The sequence below is a fragment of the Chaetodon auriga genome, chromosome 7 (genome assembly GCF_051107435.1).
Source record: "Chaetodon auriga isolate fChaAug3 chromosome 7, fChaAug3.hap1, whole genome shotgun sequence".
Taxonomy (NCBI): Eukaryota; Metazoa; Chordata; class Actinopteri; order Chaetodontiformes; family Chaetodontidae; genus Chaetodon; species Chaetodon auriga.
This window is the reverse complement of record NC_135080.1, coordinates 2,374,639-2,394,319: the sequence shown is the minus strand read 5'-3', so window position 1 is coordinate 2,394,319 and position 19,681 is coordinate 2,374,639. Positions and strand designations below refer to the sequence as shown.

Genomic DNA, 19,681 nt, shown 5'->3' with positions numbered 1-19,681 from the left:
AACGTGTTTTTCTGGAAATCTCAAACGTCCTCCCCGGAAGTAGTAAGATTTTATTTTGAAGGCAGCCCCACTTAGCTTTCAGTGTGAGCGTGTGTGTTTCTGTGTATTTGACACACGCGCCTCCAGCGGCGTCTATAGGCTAACGCAGCTCATGAATATTCATGTGACATTTGAACGTGAGTTTGCTGAAACAATGACACATTATAATTGTGAAATACTGAAAAATAAGAAGACTGGAACAATAAGAACATGTGTGGAGGGTTAGATGTCCTTTGTTGTTTGCATTGCAGACTTAGTCAAGTTTTAAAATATTACATTAAAGAAAATATGTGTGTTACAGATAAATTAGACCTTGGAAAAAAATTTGAGGCACAGCTATAAAGTTTGTAATTCTGCCTTAAAGAGCCAGATCTGCTGATTCCTACAAATCCCACATTACAGCACAGCTAGGCCACAAGGTGCTGAGTCAGACCAAAAACACCTCTTTAACTCAGATTCAGCGTCCTTTGACATTGAATCCCTTGGCCTCCTCTGATAGTAATAAAATGACACAACCTGAAAAGGGGAAATCAGTCTTCAGCAGCTGATTCATGTGCAGCCTGTGAGCATCACGGGGTCATGATCCAGGGAACCGCTGACCCGGAGGACCATAAAACAGAGAGGCCTGAGCTGCAGTATCATCCATCACAGCAGGCGGAGGCACAGGCTGGTCTCCACGGTGAGCGTCCAGCCTGCAGGAGCACCTACACAAGAAGTAGGTCATGTTCAGGCTGTCCTGGTCGATTAGCGTCAGCGCAGCCTGGAGCATCATATAGACAGGACCATGCCTCAGCTTCCATGATGGCATCCAGTGCAGCTCCGTGATTGGTCAGCTCTGAGTCATAATTAGAGTGTGAGTCTGGGCTCATTAGCGGAATGAGCCACTTATGAAGGAACTGTTTTGATCTTTTTTTAAAGGGTTTTAGAGAGAAGTTGAGTCCTGATTGTAGCTGGTGATGTTTACGCACAGGCAGCTGATATGAATGCTGACACACAGAACGAAAGAAGGCGAGAGGAAGATAAGGAAGTGATCAAAAGTGCAGCACAGACAGTGTTCAGTGATTCAATAAACACACAGAGAGCTGACACAAAGACAGGGTGTGTGTTAGGGTGAGGCTGATGTATGACTGTCACATGCCATCCCGAAAAGTCAGTCTGAACCAACACAACACTGGTGCAACAGGATATGTAACACACACGCATACACACACGCACACACACACGCTCTGGTATTTATATCTTGGAGTGTTCTGACTTTAAAAAATGATGCTGGAAGACGGATATTTACACATACCGGACATGAGCGAAGAACAGAGGGTCGTTTCTCAACACATCCCCTGCGGTCGGGGTCACTGAGCTCAGACCCTGCAGAACAGCTGCAGCGACACCGACATGAGCAGGAGAGCAGAAGCAGCAGGTACGCATTTTCAATCACGACCTGAGCAGAAGGAAAAGGACAAAGACACCAAGAAAACAGACGACACAAACATTCAGAAGCACCGGAAATGTTTGTTTGAAGGTCTGGGAATCTGTAAATATCTGAGGCAGAGGTCAGAGGTCAGAGGTCAGGGAGGGAGGGATGACTTGTCTGCTTACATGAGCAGCTCGCAGACGACAACACATCGATTTTAATCAACTCTAAGTAAATAAATGTGGTACAAAAGTGAACAAACTGCAATGAATCCTTTATTTTATTGATGTGTGTTATTTACTGTTACATATCCCACGGACCGTTCTGTCCAGCAGAAAATGAAATAGATACACAATTTATCACATCATTAAATTAGAATCATATAAAACAATTAAAAATATTCTGTTTTCATATATATAACAAACCAAATGAAGTGCTGATTGGTGCTGCTAGCGTCAAAACAAACTTCACAGATTTTCTTTATTCACAAAACATTACGCTGAAATCCAACAAGCCCAACAATTAGTCTGAGACAGAAAAAATTATTTCCAAACCACTTCATGCACATTTTTTACAATCATGTACGAGGCGTCAATGGATCAATCAATCTTAAAGATCTGCTCATTGAATCAGCGAGGTGACCCTTCCTCAGCAGCACAGTGACTCATGAACCTCACCTGACTGAAGAAATGACGAAAACAAACAAGAGGAAGATTAAAGTCTGAGGACGAAGCCTGTTTTTCGTTTCTACCATTGAACTCTTCTGTACGTCTACTTTCATACATGTGAAGCACTGAAATCATAACAGATCCAGGATGGACTTAATTTGAAGACGCTCTGGTTGAAGAGGAGTCAGTTTATGAGCCGTGACAGAGGCCGAACTTTGGCCTCCGTCAGATATCAACCTGTTTTTTTTTCTTTTTTTAAGCCAATTGCTGAAATGCCTTTTGTTACGTTGCACCAAAGCAAATCCTGATAAATCCGCCTCAGCGGACCAGGTCAGGTCAGTTGTACATGGTCATGTGGAGCCACTGGAACCAATCAGAGAACAGAAAACGGTTGAGAATCACCTGGTTTAAAGACTCTAAATATGAATACACTTTATTTCATGTTTGACAGGTTTCATGAAGAATCTGCCAAACTAAGACGCAGATTTAAAGTCATTCTTATTCTAAAAGTTAAATAAATAATAATTCGACTCTCTGTTCAAAGTATCATTTGCTGAAGCAGATAAAGAGGAAGGAGTCAGTATGTAGGTATAAATCTGTGTTCACACCTGTCTGAAGTTGACCGTCACAGCTCCCATTCCCGCCATGTCGTACGCTTGAAATTTGTCTGCAGAAGAAGACAAAAACAATGAAGAGACAGTGAACAACTGAAGGTAGAGTTAACAGGAAGGTTGAATCCATCCTCTCATGCATCACAGGCAAACTTCGAGTTGAACTTGAAGTAAAACTCTTTGTTGCTGCTCTTTGCTGTGTTCTCTCACTGTGGCTTGTGTAATATTTGTGCATCATGACTTTAGTTCTGTGTCTTTGCTCAAACAGCTGACTGGCTGACTTGTTTATGGCTGTTTCTGCTCTGTGTGACTGTCAAAGGACCAGTGTGCAGGATTTAGTGACATCTAGTGGTGAAGCTGCAGACTGCAACCAACTGAGCAGCCCTCACTTCAGCCTCCCTTTCCAAGTGTGTAGGAGAAGCTACAGTGGCTGGTTTGTCCGTTCTGGGCTACTGTAGAAACATTCTTATGTAACGAAAACACAACAGTTCGTATTTTCAGGTGATGATACACAAATGAAACTAAAAACTGCTGCAAAATCTGGTTGGGAGTACGACTGACGTGGCTGAGAAACCTCTAAAAAGTTACAAAGCCTTTATCTTCTCTGACTGATAACTCCTTATTATTCCTGCTTTGCGTCAGACATTGTCTCCACTGTTTTCTGTTCTAACGTTAAGCATGAAAACATCTTATTCTTCCTCTCACGTCCCCTCTGTCTCCTCCTCTGTCCATCTTCACACCCTCTTCCTGTCATGCAACATTTAACTGATTTAAATGTTGTTTTTACTTTGCAGCATTCAGCTCCTCTGCCTGATCACTGTGACAAACCAACCCCCCCCCCCCCACACACACACACACACACACACACACCCCTCCCTTACGAATCATGCTCTCCAGTTTCATCAGCAGGTACAGGAAGCCCGGGTAGCTGATGGTCATGTCCGGCTCCGTGTACCTCAGTCCAACCAGCTGCATTATCAGGTCATCCACCATGATGCCTGGAGCAGAGACAGAGCAGACAGACACACGTCAGACAAACACCAGCTGCTGCATGCTGACATTCACACACATGTGCAGGTATCGACCAGACCAGCTCACCTGTGCAGTACTGATCCTTTACCAATGTTCTAATGACTTACTGGTGTTTGACTTGAGTAAAAGGAAAAGTAACAGTTTGAAAATGTACTTGATTGTAAGTGAAAAGGAACTCAGGTGAGATGTATTCTTACTAAGTGATTTATTCCAGCTGAAGCAAATGATGGGTGTGATTTTTATGACATCAAAAGGCTGAAAGGACGAAGTTCACGTGGGGTGATTTAAGCGTTAAACATTTCAAAATAAAGCGCACCAACAAAGAAGAAAGTCTGGAGAGCTGTGATCAGCGTATGTTCTCTAGGTTTAATCTAAATGTCGTGAGGTTTGATATCCTGCTTTAGTAAGAACTGACCTTCTTCATGTATAATCTGAATCTGTACAAGCGTTAGTTCACACCAGCGATGTTTGTAGACTCGTAAACTTCAGGACAACAAAAATAATGATTGTCGATCTAACTCAAACACTCGAATTATACATGTGACTTTATAACTCAGTGCAGCCAGAGATAGTGTAGGAGGAGGTGAATGAAGTCAAACAGCAGAGAGGAGGAGGTGCAGAGAGGTGGTTTGGCTCCCTCTGTTGGTCATGCTGGTTTTCCCAGACTCAAACACTAAAACCTGAACCCAGCAGAGACTGCAGAGCTGGGACACATTAACTACGAGATGCAGCTGAGAAATGTGAATGAACTTTAAGTTGCTGCGTGTCCTCAGTCCCACCTGCTGCCTTCAGAGCCGGGGAGACCTCTTGATACTCCAGGCGATGAGTTTTGTTCTTGTCAAACACCAGGAAGATATCCTGCGGAGACATGAAACACCAGACCGAATGAATGAAGAACGGCACGAAAGAAAAAAAGCTTCGCTTCACAGTCACGTGCTGCTCTGCTGGATGCTGTGGTGTGTTGATAAGCTCACCGTCCACCTCCTGATCTTCTCCCACAGACTCTGAAACTCTGGCCAGTTGAGCTGAGCGATGCCTTGGCTCTGAGGAAAAAACTGAGGTCAAGGAAATGAACCAGGCGGATGAGAACGAGCCGACACGCTGCTGAGAGACGCAGCACAACAGCCCTGCAGAAAATCCTCCTCCATGGAGGTTAGAGTGTCCAGTTTTTGTTGAAACTGTTAAAAACGTGTTGATTCAACTGTCTTTGAGGAGCTGCAGACGTTCACTGGAGAGATGATGTGAACTACCCAGCAGCCTCTAAATGCAGCGCTAAAGTTTATCATAAAGTCTTGATTTGGAACTTCTGCTGTGTCACTTTGAGTCTCAGAGCTTCATAACGATCATGACAGGAAGCGGAAAATTAAGAGAAACTCCTGATTTCAGAGCCTGGATAGCTCAGTCGGTAGAGCATCAGACTTTTAATCTGAGGGTCCAGGGTTCAAGTCCCTGTTCAGGCGACAGAGTTTTTAGAGCAGATGAAGTCGACATCAACTGCAGGTAAATCACTCAGTGGTTAATACTTCATCCCAAACAGTACTGTGTACCTCAACAGTCTGTGCAGTAACAAACTAACATGTCAATCAAACTGGAACTCGAGAATCCTTCTGTGAATGATTGCTTTTAAAGATTTCTGTAACTATTTTCTGCAGCTGTTCTATTTTCTTCATGCATTACAGGACAGTAACTAATACAACTACTGTCCTACTAACATGGAAATTATCAGAGGTAAGAGGGCCTTAAGACACAGATACTGACTGCTAAGTTGGTGGAAATGAGACTGAAGTAAAGTTCGCAGTTCAGCTCATAAACTTCTTTCTTGTGCATGTCAGCTTAAAACATCGCCTGAACAGGGACTTGAACCCTGGACCCTCAGATTAAAAGTCTGATGCTCTACCGACTGAGCTATCCAGGCTCTATAAAACTTCCTCATAGTAGACACCCATGAACAGTGTGTGTGTTACGATTAAAAATAAGACAACAGGTGTCCATGCTCATGTTTGTCTTTTATCATCTTCACTTGCGGTTGACTCGTCTGTCTTCTTAAACTGAAACCTGGACGTTTCCTGCACTTCTTCAGGTGTTGTATGACTTTTAAGGATACATCCATGAGGACCACCATGCTCTTGCAGTGCTCCAGAGCCAAGTACCTCTCACTGCCGGCCAAAACTGAACACAAGTGAAGCCGTCAGAGGACATTAAAACATGCAAACAGGAAGTGTAAAGACTGTAAACAGATTAAAGACTGACTGCACCTGAGCAACAAACCAATCAGCTCTGGTTTTATCTACATTTTATTGCACCTGAAACATGACTGCAGACAAATCTCTGCAAGACTAAAACCACAAAACCAAAGAAGGAATGAGATTTTGGAAACAGCATTCTGTTGAAGTAAACTCGTCTGAACTCGTCTGTTAATCCGCCCGTGACAGCAGAGACATCACTGACCTCCTCCCTGGATGGCCTCAGTCAGCAGGTGGTGCAGGTGAAGTGGTTTGCAAAAGCCCTTCTGACGACACACAGCAGGAAACAGTCACAACACGAGATGGGAGGGTCACTTCAACACACACACACACACACACACACACACACACACACACACACACCTCTTCACATTCAGCTCAGCTCACCTTGTTGCAGTGCTTCTTGAACAGGTGTGCAGTAGACTTCGGAGAGGGAAGAGCAGCGTGCTGAGAAAACGAATGCTGCAGGACAAACACACATGTTGACGCTGACAGACATGGAAGTGAACATGTGGATGCAGCACATCAGGGCCTGGATAGCTCAGTCGGTAGAGCATCAGACTTTTAATCTGAGGGTCCAGGGTTCAAGTCCCTGTTCAGGCGACAGAAGTTTTAAGATGTCTGAAGCACAATGAGGCAAATATGATCTGTCTTCATGACATGAGTGGTACACAGTTTGCAGTTGACTTTCAGGAAACTGCAACTTCAGCTGCCTGCTTCTTATGCAGCTATGAGACAAGAGCAAATCACATCCTTTTAACATGTAAACTCACCATGTGACATGAAGGAATCTCTAGAGGAGCGACGGAGCTGTTTTTGTTCACACGTGTGGCCTGAACACACATCCTACGTGACACTGACTTAGAATCAGTTCACAGCACAGAAGCGACACGGCGACACGAACAGGAACAGACCAGAATCAGCTGCTGTTTCCAGCTCCACCAGTTCATGTGTGCTTCAGTCAATTTAACCCTTTTCTCACTCAAACAGGGACCTGAAGCCTGAATGACAGAGTGACTGAGCTCCCTGACAAGGTCACATTTCATCACCTCTGCATTTAGCTGATTTAACTCGTCTCCTACCTCTGCTGCATCTTGTGGCACAGGTTTGTGAGCCGGCCTGCAAAAAAAAGCATGAAAAATATTACAATCATATCTGTAATCACAAAAAGTTCCACATCTAAAGAAACTAGAATTCAAAGACTTAAGTTCTGTCATCACGGTGGAAATGACGATGAATCAAGCTGCTCTTTTTGACGAGTTCTGAATTCTTTGGCTTCCATCTTTTGATCCATGACTCACGTGGCGGCGTTGCCCTGCTCCGTCAGCACCCGCAGGAGGAACGCTCCCTGCTGGTTGTGCTCGGAGGTCGAAGGGATGATGACGTAACGACCCGGTGGGAGGGACCCCCGAAGAACGACTTCCCGGCGTGAGGAGTAATGGGGGCTGCAGAGGACCGGGCGCAGGCGGCTCAAGTCCTCAGGCGACAGGTTCGTGTTCTGTGGATTGGCCTGAAGAGACATCACACAGTTAGAGTAAGCGCTAACTTTGTGTGTGTGTGTGTGTGTGTGTGTGTGTGTGTGTGTGTGTGTACCGGGTATATATGCAGGGCTATGGACAGGTGAATGCCTCTGCGTCTCTGGTGTTTCTGCATCAGAGCCAAAATGAAGGAGCAGGTCTTCCGAGAGTCGGCCATGTTGCTGTCCACCTCCGACAGGACGAAGTGGAACTGAGGGTTCTGCCAGAAGGAGCCTGGAAACAAACACACACACACACACACACACACACACACACACACACACACACACACAGACAAAACTGACGTCAGGATGGTGTATTTATACTGTGTATCATGTTGTGAACAGGGCATTGGTTCATTTTAACCTTTAAACCTTTGATGCCACAATGGGAGCTTCCATTAGAAACACAGCAGTTTGCAGCATCATCCAAAGCAGCAACTTCAGAATGTGACATTTACCAACTCTGACTGCAGGATAACTCGATCAATACGACATATTGTCTGAGAAGTTCATTCAGAGCCATGCAGACAGACAGACAGACAGACAGACAGACAGACAGACAGACAGACAGACAGACAGTGTGCTGCCAGTCTGTGGTGTGGTGCTGTTATTATGACTGTTGCTCCACAAATAAACCTGTCTCAGCTTGATGGGAGTTGAAAAATAACCCCAATTAATGGATCTGTAACATTGCACAAAGAGCTGTCGACCTCAGCAGGCAGTGTGTGAAAAAGGAAGAGGAATATTTCTGACTGCAGAGCTTAAACGTACATACAACGCAAGTGACATGCAGACGTGTTCACATCAAACCTGTTGTGCAGAACATAGGTGTGGCACAGTTACATTATTGGCACCATGATGATCACACAATACATGTCAGATCCACAGTCTGCTCTAAATGAGCTGAGGTGAGCCTTTAATAATAATCTGCTTAAATTTAAGTAAATAATGACCACGGCTTTCATCGTATGTGTATGTGTCTTACCCCCTTGGGCAGAGCCTCCTGCTGTGATGCACGGCACCCAGTTCCCATGATGCATTATGCAGGACCACGGCACGGCACCGTCTTTGCCGAGAGTCTCGGTCAGGTGACAAACCTCCATCACCTCAAAGTTCTGTCTGAAGTCTGACACCGACATCCTGATGGAGAGTGAGACGGGTTTGATGTTTCCCAACTGTGTTAAATCTTTTTAAATCGTCAGAAAACACATCTGTGAATCCTCTGACTCCATCATCTATAAAGAAACCTGCGGTCTGAACGTATTCAGATCCCTGCAGCCTTTGATCAACTCATCAAAGTGTTTGAAGACAAAGGGTCATAAAACTCACCAGAACTCCCCGTCCTCCCGAACGACCCTGTCCAGTCTTTTCTGCTCCTCCACGCTCACTGTGTTCCACTCCGGCCTGGACGGACACAGGGACGGAGGCAGGGGACACTTTTTTAAATTAATGTTATCGTTTCCATAAGAAAAAAAACGGTGTCAGTGAAGTTTCAGCAAGTTAATTCTGACTTCCAGTTTTCTTAATTACGACATTTTCATTTTAATTGAGAACTAATTTAGCTGCTGTTTGTGAGCACCGACCCTTTCATGTCACTCCAGGCCCCCTCCCACTCTGTGTTGCCCCAGGGGTTGAGGACTCGCACCAGATCCTCAGTGCCGTGTGTGGTCTTCACCTGGCAGAGCAGCAGGAAACAGGCAGAAAAGGTGAGAGAGGGAAGAACAGGCGGTGATGAATCTCCATTTCTGCTCCGTTTAGGGACATTTACCTTCTCTACTGCAGTCAGAGAGTAGGCATGTCTGAACATGATCCCGAGTTCATTCCTTTTCTCCAAAGGACCCTGCAGGGAAAACACATCCACCCACAGTCAGGACAGAAGAGAAGGGCGAAATTTCACTCATGTGACTCATCACAGAGCAAACACAGTGTAAACATTCAGCGGGAACATGTTTCCCAGCAGGTCCACCGATTTAAAGCAGACCCGACAAGTCTTTCGCCACCGCTAACCTCCTCGCTGTACCTGGCAGTTGGCGCAGTTGATGAGCGCTCCTTTAGCCAGCAGACGCCTGAGGAAGGTCGGCAGGTCTCTGGGCAGCGAGGAGACGCTCAACACCTCAGCCACCCCGCCCGTCATATCAACCATGGCCTCATGAGGGAAGCCCATGTCCAGAGCTCTGTAGCCACCTTTCACCCTGGGACAAAAGACACGGGGAGGACGAAGACATCAGATTCCAGGTGGAAGCATCTTCCCAGAGTGCAAAGTCAGGCAGACATAAGCTAAAGCGATAGCGAGCTAGTAGCAGCAGAGAAAGTGCAGCCAAAATGTCAAAATGCTAACATGTTAGCTTGACAGCTGTGAGCACTAACAATAGCCATGTTGGTTGTTTACGTTCATTGTGATAATGTTAAGTGTTTTCTTACATGCGAATGACACACACACACACACACACACACACACACACACACTCTCACTTGGCGTAGGCCTTCTCCAGCAGGGAGCTCCAGAACTCGTGTTTGTCAGGAGAGCTGAGGTAGATCAGATTGTTGTCCTGAGTCGGCAACAAGTCGTCGATCCTCACCTCCTCCCACTGACCGTACTGCCAGAACTGCAGACAAACCGAGAGGGTGGTGTTTGGCACAACTTCACCAAAATCCGCCATCATGCAGAAAGTGACAGGGCATGAGTGGAACAGACAGGAAGGGTTTTAAACTTTAAGGTCCTTTTTGTCCTCCTTCATTTTAAACCTCACGTCTGTTTTCGGCTTCTTGAGACTAAGAATTCAACCTTGACAAAACAAACAGGAATCTCCGTGCCGCACAGAAAACTACACCTCTGGCATCGTTCAGGTATTTACCCTGAAGGTGAAGCAGCCGTTGTATCCGTCCTGGAAGCTCTGTCCCAGAGGCACGACCTTCTTTAGCAGGGTGCGATGCACAGAGAGAGACGCGATAGCAGAGAGTAACCAGCAGTCATCTGAGGAAAGCAGGTTTGAGAAGTAGGTCAGATTATCAGGAAGGTGAAATGCTCATACGCCCTGGTTCCTTTTTAAAGGCTCCTCTGCTGAATCGTCTTTGGCCCTCAGAATCCATTGTGCCAGTTGATTCATGCCGTGTGCATTCATAAAACATCCCACTGGATTAAACAGGTATCTGTCATCAGGTGGAAACACCGCCTGATTAATCACAGGTGGATACGTCACATGGATCAGATCACATCACACTGCAGGATGTAGACAATGGGAGTGTAAACTCCACTGTTTGTTCCTGTCAGCGGTCAGGAGGAACAGGTGCATAACGAACGCACAAAATACAGCTTTACTGCAAGTCTGTGCCAGACTCAGTCTCAGGTGCATCAGGTGCTGATTGTTAGACTCCTTCATAGACATATGCTGCTTCTTGACGCTCACCCTCATATGGTCCTTTGTGGTAAGTGTTAAAACACTGTGTGTCGTCAAACAACTAGAAACCTAAAAACTAGACGGAAACAACGAAGAAGTGCAGGTGCATGAACTATAACTAAACCTGTACTGTGTCTGACCAGGTGAGCCCAGGTGAGAGCTCTGATCTGTAGAGGACGGGACTGAATGCTTTTTACTCAACTGTCTCATGGGAAAAGTGTCCCTGGTGGAAAGCACTGAATTGTGTAACACTACTGCAGTTGTGTACTTACTGAGTTTTCCCTGGCGGACGTCCAGGCGCGTAGCTCCATTGACTATGAACTGAGGCGAAGAACAGAGCTCCTAGACACAGCATGATGATTGTTTGAACAAAAGGAAGAGGAGGAAGAGGAGATAAGAGGAAGGATGGAGAAATAAATGAGAAGGGGGAAACAGATGGGGACAAAAAACAGGATTTAGCACGTCTGAGCAGCATCGTGCCAAAGGGAGTGGCAGTTAATTATTAAAGATCAGCTTTCAGAGCATAAACAGTGTCTGTTCTATGGAAGGAGTCCTCCAACAGCACGATCTCACCAAGTCCTTCTGAAAACCCCAAATATATGATGAGGGTCACATATGTCGTCACTGCGCTGTGGTGATGACGGACACATCAGCCCACAGCTTCAGCTCAGGGCGTCTTAAAACATGTTTTACAGGCTGATCTGTTCTGTCAGATCTGGCTGGTTTCTGTTCTGTCATTACAGAAAAGCTGCATGAAAAAGTTTAGTATTAGAGGATCAGCAGCCAAAGTCAGAGTCACAGTTGAAAGGACAGAAAACATACGGTGGAATTACAGTCATGTCCCCACAGTCACACCAGATAACAGCAGACACATGCAGGGTTCATTCTTTTGAAACGGAAGCAATAAAATAAACCAGATATTATTTCATTGTGGACCAGAGAGCTTCACACAGGTGTTGAAGAGCGCTGTATGTATACAGCATGTGTTTGTTTGTGTGTGAGTCACAGTCCTCAGTACCAGTTCAACAGGATCGGTGTGTATGCCGGGGACGGACCACCCTGCAGCTACGACACGATGATGAAACCCAGTGACAAGCTGCTGGCTGAGGCGGTTATATAACCAAAAAATGTATTCGAATTTGAAAGTTCACTTCATGTCTGATAAGCAGATGGGACTGCGTCCAAAGCAGCGTCCTCTAAATGTTTTCTCCACCACTGTGTCCATGTTTGACCTCAGCATCTTAAATATTCCTTTAAAGGAGAGATTTGGATTTTTTCTGTCTTCCTCTCATGTCATATACACAATGAAAGACTTATTGGTCACTGTAATCATTCAGAGATGCTTTTGATCTATTCTTAACCTCAAATTACATTACAAGATACTTTCCCTCAAAAACTCACGTGTTGGACAAGAGGAAACTCTGACATGATGGTGGCGCTCAATGAAAAGTCACTGGACCAACAAAGCTGTTAAACACATCCTTCAGGGAACGCCACCAGTTCGATCTGTGCTGAGATATTTTACCACAGACAGAGTAAAACGTTGAATATTTACCTCTAAAATGTGGTGGAGAAGGAGTAGGAAGTATCAGAAAGTGGAAATACTACTCTAGTACAACACTTGAATAAATGTACTGAGTTACTTTGCACCACTGGCCTGGATTAACCAGCCGTCTCTGCAGTGCTCTCAGTCGTCCTGCTGACTCAACAGGGAGAAAATACCATAAAATAAAGACTGTCCACGTTTAAGAGAAGAATAAACAACACTGCACGTCTCTTCAAACCCACAGGACTCAAACCTCTCACTGACTTCTGCAGTGAGACCACAGATTTCCACACCGTAGAGATATTTGGAGGAGCTGACTGTGCCGTACGTGAGACACTTGGACTGTAATCTCTACGAAGAATCAAAAACACTGAGAGGAAATTCTTCCTCTGTCAGTTAAATATGACACTTAATAATCAGGTCTGTCATCGCAGAGAACGTCTCCTTTGTGTCCACCTGTGCTTTACTTTTCACTGCTCATGGAAACAAGTTTGAGGTTTTGTTTTTGGGAAACTGAACTCGTCTTATCAGTCTAAAGGTTCTGCAATAAATGCAACCTTTGTGAGGCTTGTAAATCTGAGTCAAACTGTTAGACTGTAGAGGACAGGAGCCTCCACGCTGGAGTACACAGGAAACACCTGCTTGAAGTTTGTGGATCTGACTGGACCTTTGTGGAAACAGCCACAAGATCCAAGAAGAACACCAACACTGCAGGTGAAGAGAAGAAGAACTAACACCAGAGCTTGGTCATTCCACACACGTCTGGAGGTTTCTGCGACACTCAGGAGGATTTTCTATAAACACCAAAGACACAAACTGCTCCAGTCTGACGACACATCCAAACACAAGAAAAGCAACCTGCTGTGTGTAGTCAGAGGTGCACATCCATTAAACCAATGCATGGCGCAACACAGGAAGGCCAACTCCTCAGGTCAACACTCAGCAGTTCACCTCCACCTGAGAGACAGGGGACACTCAGTCGAGCGTCCATACAGACAGGGAGGACAGATCGAAGGAGGCTATTTATGTAAAAACAGAGAAACCATCATTCAGCAGAGGAGGGACATTTAACAACCCTACCCTACATCTGCTGTTCACACCTGGACTCAGGTGACTCCAGCAGCTGTAACGACACAGCCAGAGGAACTGACATGGTGTCACTGACCGTGGTTATGACCCCTCAGAGGTTAAACACCTGGGACTCCCTGTCGGTCAGTCAGAACATGAGCAGCCTGCTGGATGAGAGGCAAAACATTTTCAAGTTTCTACAACTGCGTCGTCGCCTTTGATTCAACCCTCCAACACAACAAACATAAAGGACAACTCATTGAACTTCATACATCACATTACACACTCTAGAGAACACTTTAAATGTCCCTGCTGGCAGTTTCATAATAACAGTGGACCGTCCTGCAGCCTGAAAGCAGGGAGACAATGAGAAAAGAAAAGTGAACTCCAGTTGCCTTTGTCACTGCACCAAGTGTAATTAATCCTGTATGACGTCTTTCTCTGTGCCAGTGCAGAGACTTGACATATTTACTCAACAATGGCTGAGTGTAAATACAGCAGCAGGTTTTATCTCATGCGGACCGAGGCCGGCCCGGCCCCAACGAGGAGAAGCTGCATGTCAACAGACAACACTGGGCTGACATCCATAACAAACGGCCCTGCAGGCCTTTGTGTTTTTATATCCCTGCTTTATTTCTTTGAAACACACCCATCCGCCACAGCTCCTCTGTCTCATACCGAAAAATAACTGTTCAGGGGCCAAAAACTGAGGCAGCGTCTCCAGTGAAGTCAGCAGGGCCTCAAACAGCAGCTTCACATCTGGCACACGGCTATAACTGCTCATTACACATGTTATGTCACGTCTGACTCACAGAGAAAGACCCACGTGTGAGTCACTGATAGTAAATGTGATTTCATGAGGCTGCTGTCAGTTTCAGTATCAACACTCAGCACTAACCTGCAGTACACTGTTATACTGTACGTGTACTGTATTACTCAGTAATGGGTGTATTAGTACTTTATATGAAGACGCTCTCATCCCCTGTGGTTTGTTCCTCATATTAACATAAACTGTGATATGCTGTAGTAGGTTTTTATGGTATTCTGCCCTTAGTGACCCTCCCTCTGCATTTTCTTCTCAGTACTTAACAAGCCTCCATGTGCTGAAGAATGTCAGAAAATCAGGTTTATTTGCACAAAGCAGGATCCTGGAAGTCATTTTCTAAATGTTTCAAAGCACCACACAGTACTTTTTACACCACTGCAGTCACTGAGCAGAAAGTGTAAGATACTGATGCAAAACATGATAAACCCATAAATCATGATGAATTGCCATAAATGAAACTATCCAACAGCAGCTCAGGTGTATCACTTAGAATATTACTGTCTGATATGTCGCACATTAGAAGTACAAAGCAGCATGAAATGAAGTACAAGTACCCCAAACTGTGCTGAAGTACAGTACTTGAGTCACTGACAGTGTGCAGCTGGATGCTCGGTTGTCTGCAGGTCTGCACACTGTCGATGCTCGCGTCGCTGTTGAATTAAATGGATATTTGAATGCAGACGTTAAAGCGGACTGTTCCACGGTCAGGTTTAGTCTCTTCTTTACCTGAGGTCGTTTCCACTGGACGTTCGCCTGCAGCTCCAGCTCTCCCAGGGGGAAGTGATAGTCCACGAACAGTCCGTCCCGGCCCACCGTGTGGACGTCCGCGCTCTCCGGAGGCATGTCTCCGGTCAGGAGGTCCGCCAGCCAGCGCCGGGACTGAGAGCCGAGCAGCTCGTCGGAGCAGACCGAGTCCACATCATCCTCCAGCGGGGGCAGGGAGCCCTCAGAGGACACACTCAAAGACTTTATCATGTCAAATCTGCTACGAGCTCCACCTTCAGCCCCTTCTCAACTGGACTGGATTGTCTGACTTCCACGCGAGCACATAAGTTAAAAAGCACAGGGAAGCCACGCCCTATTGCACAGGTACAGAGACAGATGCTCACCTGAGCGGAAGGTGTGGGTGGTTGGAAGTGCTCCCAGGTCACTGCTGCGGGCTTTTCTCTGACTTCCTCTCGTGCAAACGCAAACAAGTCATCAGAAGTCATTCATGTCAAGCTTCCAGAGAATTCAAACGAACTGCACGAGCCAGAAGTTACGCAAACTTTGAGTGTGAAGGACTCAGACCTCGAGGACCGACGTCTGTCCCCCTGCTGAGAGTTAAAAGATGAGCTGGTGCAGAATGAGGAGTGGTTATCATGTCTTCACCCCCAACATGTCACCCAGCCTGAAAGGTGCAGTGAAATGTCGCTGTTCATTACATAGAACTGTTTTTTTAAACGTTATGCTCAATTTTCCCATTAAAGTGAAACTTTCCCAGAATGATTTCTGTGATAAATCAGTGGATTTAGCACCATCAGCACCGTCAGTTCAGTGAGAGGATACATCTGCACAGTTCAATCTCATCATTGTGAGAGGTGTTGATTCATATTCAGTGGAGTCGCTTACAGCAGCAAAATCTCTTCCATCAACATGTTACTGGTGCTCTGAATCCTGCAGGGCAGCATGAAATCATCCATCCCATCATCTGTGAAAGCATTACACATGCAGGAAAACACAGGAACTCACAACATGATGACTAAGCAGCAATTCATGTCTTGATTTACTTTGCGTAATGAGTGTAACGCCCTGATGCCATCACGATAAACAGTGTGTGTTCTGATAAAACTTCCTGGAAACGAAGCAGCAGACAAAGTCTTCAAAATGTTCAGAGAGCAGCATGAAGAACTCAGACACGGGCTGGAAATGATAAATTACTTTTATTGAGAAAAAAGTGATTATGAAAACAAATGACCTGCTTGAATTTGTCACTGCTGATGTGTATCTGTGTTTGTGTTTGTGTGTGTGTTTGCATCACTGAGATGTGGCCATGATGCTGGAAACACCTGCGAAGAGAAAAACAGGAAGAACATCAAGCTTTAGTCTCACCTCCAGGTATTAATCACCATGGACACAAATAAAAACACTCAATATGAGACACGACACGCTTCACTTCCTTCTGAATGATGCAGACTGCTGTGAGCTCGAGTCCACTTCAGCTCAAAGGGACGTGAATTTGCTTCTTCATATAATCTAATATGCTCTCAGTTAAAACATGGCAAAGAATATTGGAACCATCACAGGTTATCACACAAAACACTGGTGACCAGTGCAGCCAGTCCCAGGTTGAACTGGTGCTAAACTGCAGTGTGAAGATCATTTCCTTGTGTATTTATCAGCACTCACTCTCAAAGTCGATCTTCTCCACGATGTTCTTGGGCTTGACGCTCTCCTCCTGGTTGAAGATAAAGATCTGTCCTTCTTCGTTCTCCGTCCAGCCGTACTTGTTCATCCAAACCTTCACCTGCGTGTCTGGACAGACAGACAGACAGACAGACAGACAGACACGATGGGGCTTGAATTTGGAAGTTCAGCCACATTTGCTTTTCATGTTGATTACTGAAGCTTTAAAGCTGCATCTGAACTTGTTGTCTATGAAAGTCAGAGCTCCTGTCACTGCTGAGTTGTTAGGTTTTGTGTCATAGAGATATTTTATCGTCTACAGATTTGCTTTAACTTGCATTAAATCGGTGGGTTTTTCTTACCCAGCGGGTCTCCCAGCATCTCAGCCAATAGCCGGTGCTCGATGGTCTGGTAGGTGATGCCCACTACATGGCAGATGACTGAAGAGGAATTAACAGATGATGTTCATAATGTTTAAACAAAGACTCGTCGTTTTTATTCAAAGTGCATCTTTTCATTTTGGCTGTGATCCTCCACAGACCGTTCAATGACGTCACCTGCCGGTATTTACTGTCAGACCTTAACGTCCACTGTGCTGAGGAAGAAGATGAAACTCACACTTGCGAACGGAGTCCTCGAAACCGGTGATGCCATCGATGAGCTCTCTGTTCTCCTCAAGACTCGTCTGTCAGGGAGACAAGGAAGAGAACATGAGTGAACGATATCGAGTGGACAAACAGTTTCGCAAGTCTGGAAAGGAGCAGAAGGTATCAAAACAAGGACAAAGATGTCACAACAAGGAAACGAGCAGCGTGCTGAGCCAGCCGGCAGGAGTGGAATCTAACAACGGATTAGTCAGCTCTGGATCAATGGATTAGTCAGCATAAAGCCTGACTCATTTCTGGGATTAAGAAAGATTTACGCAGAAAACAAAGATACACTGGACATTTTTCACTGGATATGGACAGATGTAAGAACCCATCAGTCAGTCTGCTGCCTCTGCTCTCTGCATCGCTGGCTGTTAGCAGGACGGCTGAGACAGTTCTGCTTAGTCAGGTTTTAGGTGGAGGAAACTAAGAGACATCCATTCTTTGGTGGCAGCTACGCAGCCATGGAGGGCGGAACGTCGACTCGGGTTATTGGGTTTAGCAGAAAAATACATCCACATATAAAAGATGAACAAATGACCCAGAGGATGAACAATGGAAAAAGGTTTGGTCTAATCCACACCCAGTCTGTGTGTGTGTGTGTGTGTGTGTGTGTGAGACGTACCCAGAAGCTCTGGAAGTGACATGTCTCCAGCAGGTTCCCCAGGTAGAGGATCTGTCTGATGGGGCGCTCCTCCTGCTGCGACACAGTAGTCAAGGAAACGCCCCCCAACCCCAAGAAAGAGCCCCCCCCCCCCCTCCCAGCCTGAATCTAGTTACACATTTCTACAGCAAGGAGGACTCAGTGTCAATAAATAAGGCTCACTGAACAAACAAACAAACAAACAAACAAACAAACAAACAAACAAACATGACACTGAGCGTTTTTTCACAGAGCCTGAAACAGCACCAAAAGGATACGTGAGTCTGGTCGATCATGCACTTGCAGAGAGTGAAGTCGGTGTGCGGCAGGTTGGTCAGAGCCTTCAGCAGGATCTGTGAGGTCACCTGAGTCTGGAAGTAGGCTGGGTTGAACTGGTACCTGTAGAGATGAATGGAACCTTAGAGAGAAGTTTCTTTTTCCTAATTGAATGTTACAATAACTGTTTTGAATCCTTATTTTATTAACAACAATAGAAATTGTACAATGTAAAAACCAACAGCATCTTTCCTGTGGCAGCTAACATTATCCCCACGCAGTAACACTAACTTACAGCTTCAGGACAGCCAGGTTGGCCTCCAGGTCGTAGGCGTTTTCTCGAGCTTGTGTCTCCACGTAGCGCTCCAACGTTGCAAGGTTTTCTGGGTTGTACCTGTGAGAGATCATCATCTATGAGCAGTGTAGATGGCTTCATGAATATCTACTTATTCTACAAACAATAATGCAAAAGCAGCAGTAAAAAGGAAACTGACAATGATTTACATTTTATCTTTGTTGGTCGCTTATGAAAACTTATAAATATATATAAATATATATCATAAACGACTAAAGTAATGTTACAGAATTCCTGATTAAGTTAACAAATGTTTTCTTCCGTCTGCAATAACCACGATTAGCGTATTCGAGCTAATGTCAGCTTCAGCAAGCAGCTTTCAACACAACATTTCCATGTGAATGAATTATCTTAATCTAATCGTCAGACCACATGGATCTTTAATATGAGTAGATATTATGATAGCAAAACAGCAAATAAGTCCCATTATGAGATCTTAAAAGGGGAAACGTTTGTCGCTCAGTCGAGAGGAGCTAGCTAACGTCAGCTGCTGTGAAAACCTGACACTGAGTTCAGTTTTAATGTTTATTTAACGTTACTTAATAATAAATACAGTGTTCACACTGGCATTAAATGGAGAAACGGAAATCGTGAACTGAATCATGCAGACAGCCTCTGTGAACGGGTTTAACGCCACTGATTTAACTCAGCAAATGTTAGCTTAAAATGTTAGCAAACAGGCTATGCTATCGTTAGCTTGTTCGCCAAGTTATCAAATTGTTGAGATCGTTTATCCATACCTATCGATTCCTCGTAGGAGCTTACCCACGTTCGCCCGCATCTGCTCGAACGACGACGCCATTTGGTCCAGACTTTTACAGTTAATTTAAGGCGAAAATTGAATTAAACCCACACGTGGGCCGCAGAGTAGAAGAGACACCGGGGCGGAGGGAGAAAAAGGTCGGAACGGAAAGAAAGACGCACAAGCGAGCCGGAAAATACACGGACACACATAATCGACGGACCGCTATATGAGTATGACCCGTCGTTTGCGAAAACAGTATAAAGAAGTCG

General features: G+C 45.2%; 2 protein-coding genes and 3 non-coding genes across 6 annotated transcripts; 2 read left to right on the top strand and 3 right to left on the bottom strand.

Moving 5' to 3' along the window:
* Positions 1–1,905: 1,905 nt before the first annotated feature.
* On the bottom strand, positions 1,906–15,371 carry LOC143323600 (calpain-9). 2 transcript variants are annotated; one of them, XM_076735528.1, is made up of 20 exons: positions 15,088–15,371; positions 11,194–11,263; positions 10,379–10,497; positions 9,996–10,129; positions 9,544–9,715; positions 9,292–9,363; positions 9,107–9,198; positions 8,853–8,927; positions 8,509–8,663; positions 7,598–7,755; positions 7,306–7,514; positions 7,054–7,123; positions 6,392–6,466; positions 6,210–6,270; positions 5,866–5,930; positions 4,736–4,804; positions 4,541–4,619; positions 3,611–3,727; positions 2,727–2,785; positions 1,906–2,481 (listed from the first exon to the last, which is right to left on the bottom strand). In XM_076735528.1, the coding sequence occupies exons 1-20, from the start codon at positions 15,334–15,336 to the stop codon at positions 2,455–2,457; spliced, it is 2,127 nt and encodes a 708-aa protein (XP_076591643.1). In that variant the 5' UTR covers positions 15,337–15,371; the 3' UTR covers positions 1,906–2,454. The 2 variants fall into 2 exon arrangements, with proteins under 2 accessions (XP_076591643.1, XP_076591644.1); XM_076735529.1 differs by having other exon boundaries at positions 7,087–7,123.
* trnak-uuu (transfer RNA lysine (anticodon UUU)) lies at positions 5,149–5,221 on the top strand. The gene has a single exon. It is a non-coding gene; the product is annotated as a tRNA-Lys (tRNA).
* On the bottom strand, positions 5,604–5,676 carry trnak-uuu (transfer RNA lysine (anticodon UUU)). Its single transcript has one exon. It is a non-coding gene; the product is annotated as a tRNA-Lys (tRNA).
* On the top strand, positions 6,535–6,607 carry trnak-uuu (transfer RNA lysine (anticodon UUU)). The gene has a single exon. It is a non-coding gene; the product is annotated as a tRNA-Lys (tRNA).
* Positions 15,372–16,264: 893 nt separating the features above from the next.
* eif3k (eukaryotic translation initiation factor 3, subunit K) lies at positions 16,265–19,581 on the bottom strand. The gene is made up of 8 exons (XM_076735298.1): positions 19,408–19,581; positions 18,608–18,706; positions 18,315–18,435; positions 18,019–18,093; positions 17,365–17,431; positions 17,109–17,186; positions 16,750–16,875; positions 16,265–16,409 (listed from the first exon to the last, which is right to left on the bottom strand). Exons 1-8 carry the CDS (start codon positions 19,467–19,469, stop codon positions 16,378–16,380), a joined length of 660 nt encoding a protein of 219 aa, XP_076591413.1. The 5' UTR covers positions 19,470–19,581; the 3' UTR covers positions 16,265–16,377.
* Between the last annotated feature and the right edge of the window lie 100 nt (positions 19,582–19,681).

What these genes read in the sequence shown, in the direction of transcription:
- eif3k (XM_076735298.1), bottom strand. Translation starts at nt 19,469, where the DNA reads ATGGCGTCGTCGTTCGAGCAGATGCGGGCGAACGTGGGTAAGCTCCTA. An exon ending in AACCTGGCTGTCCTGAAGCT is followed by an intron (nt 18,436 to 18,607) that starts GTAAGTTAGTGT and finishes TCATCTCTACAG; the next exon opens with GTACCAGTTCAACCCAGCCT. An exon ending in GTCACTTCCAGAGCTTCTGG is followed by an intron (nt 17,432 to 18,018) that starts GTACGTCTCACA and finishes TCTCCCTGACAG; the next exon opens with ACGAGTCTTGAGGAGAACAG.
- LOC143323600 (XM_076735528.1), bottom strand. Translation starts at nt 15,336, where the DNA reads ATGATAAAGTCTTTGAGTGTGTCCTCTGAGGGCTCCCTGCCCCCGCTG. An exon ending in CGGGAGGACGGGGAGTTCTG is followed by an intron (nt 8,664 to 8,852) that starts GTGAGTTTTATG and finishes ACTCTCCATCAG; the next exon opens with GATGTCGGTGTCAGACTTCA. An exon ending in TCAAGAAGCACTGCAACAAG is followed by an intron (nt 6,271 to 6,391) that starts GTGAGCTGAGCT and finishes GTGTGTCGTCAG; the next exon opens with AAGGGCTTTTGCAAACCACT.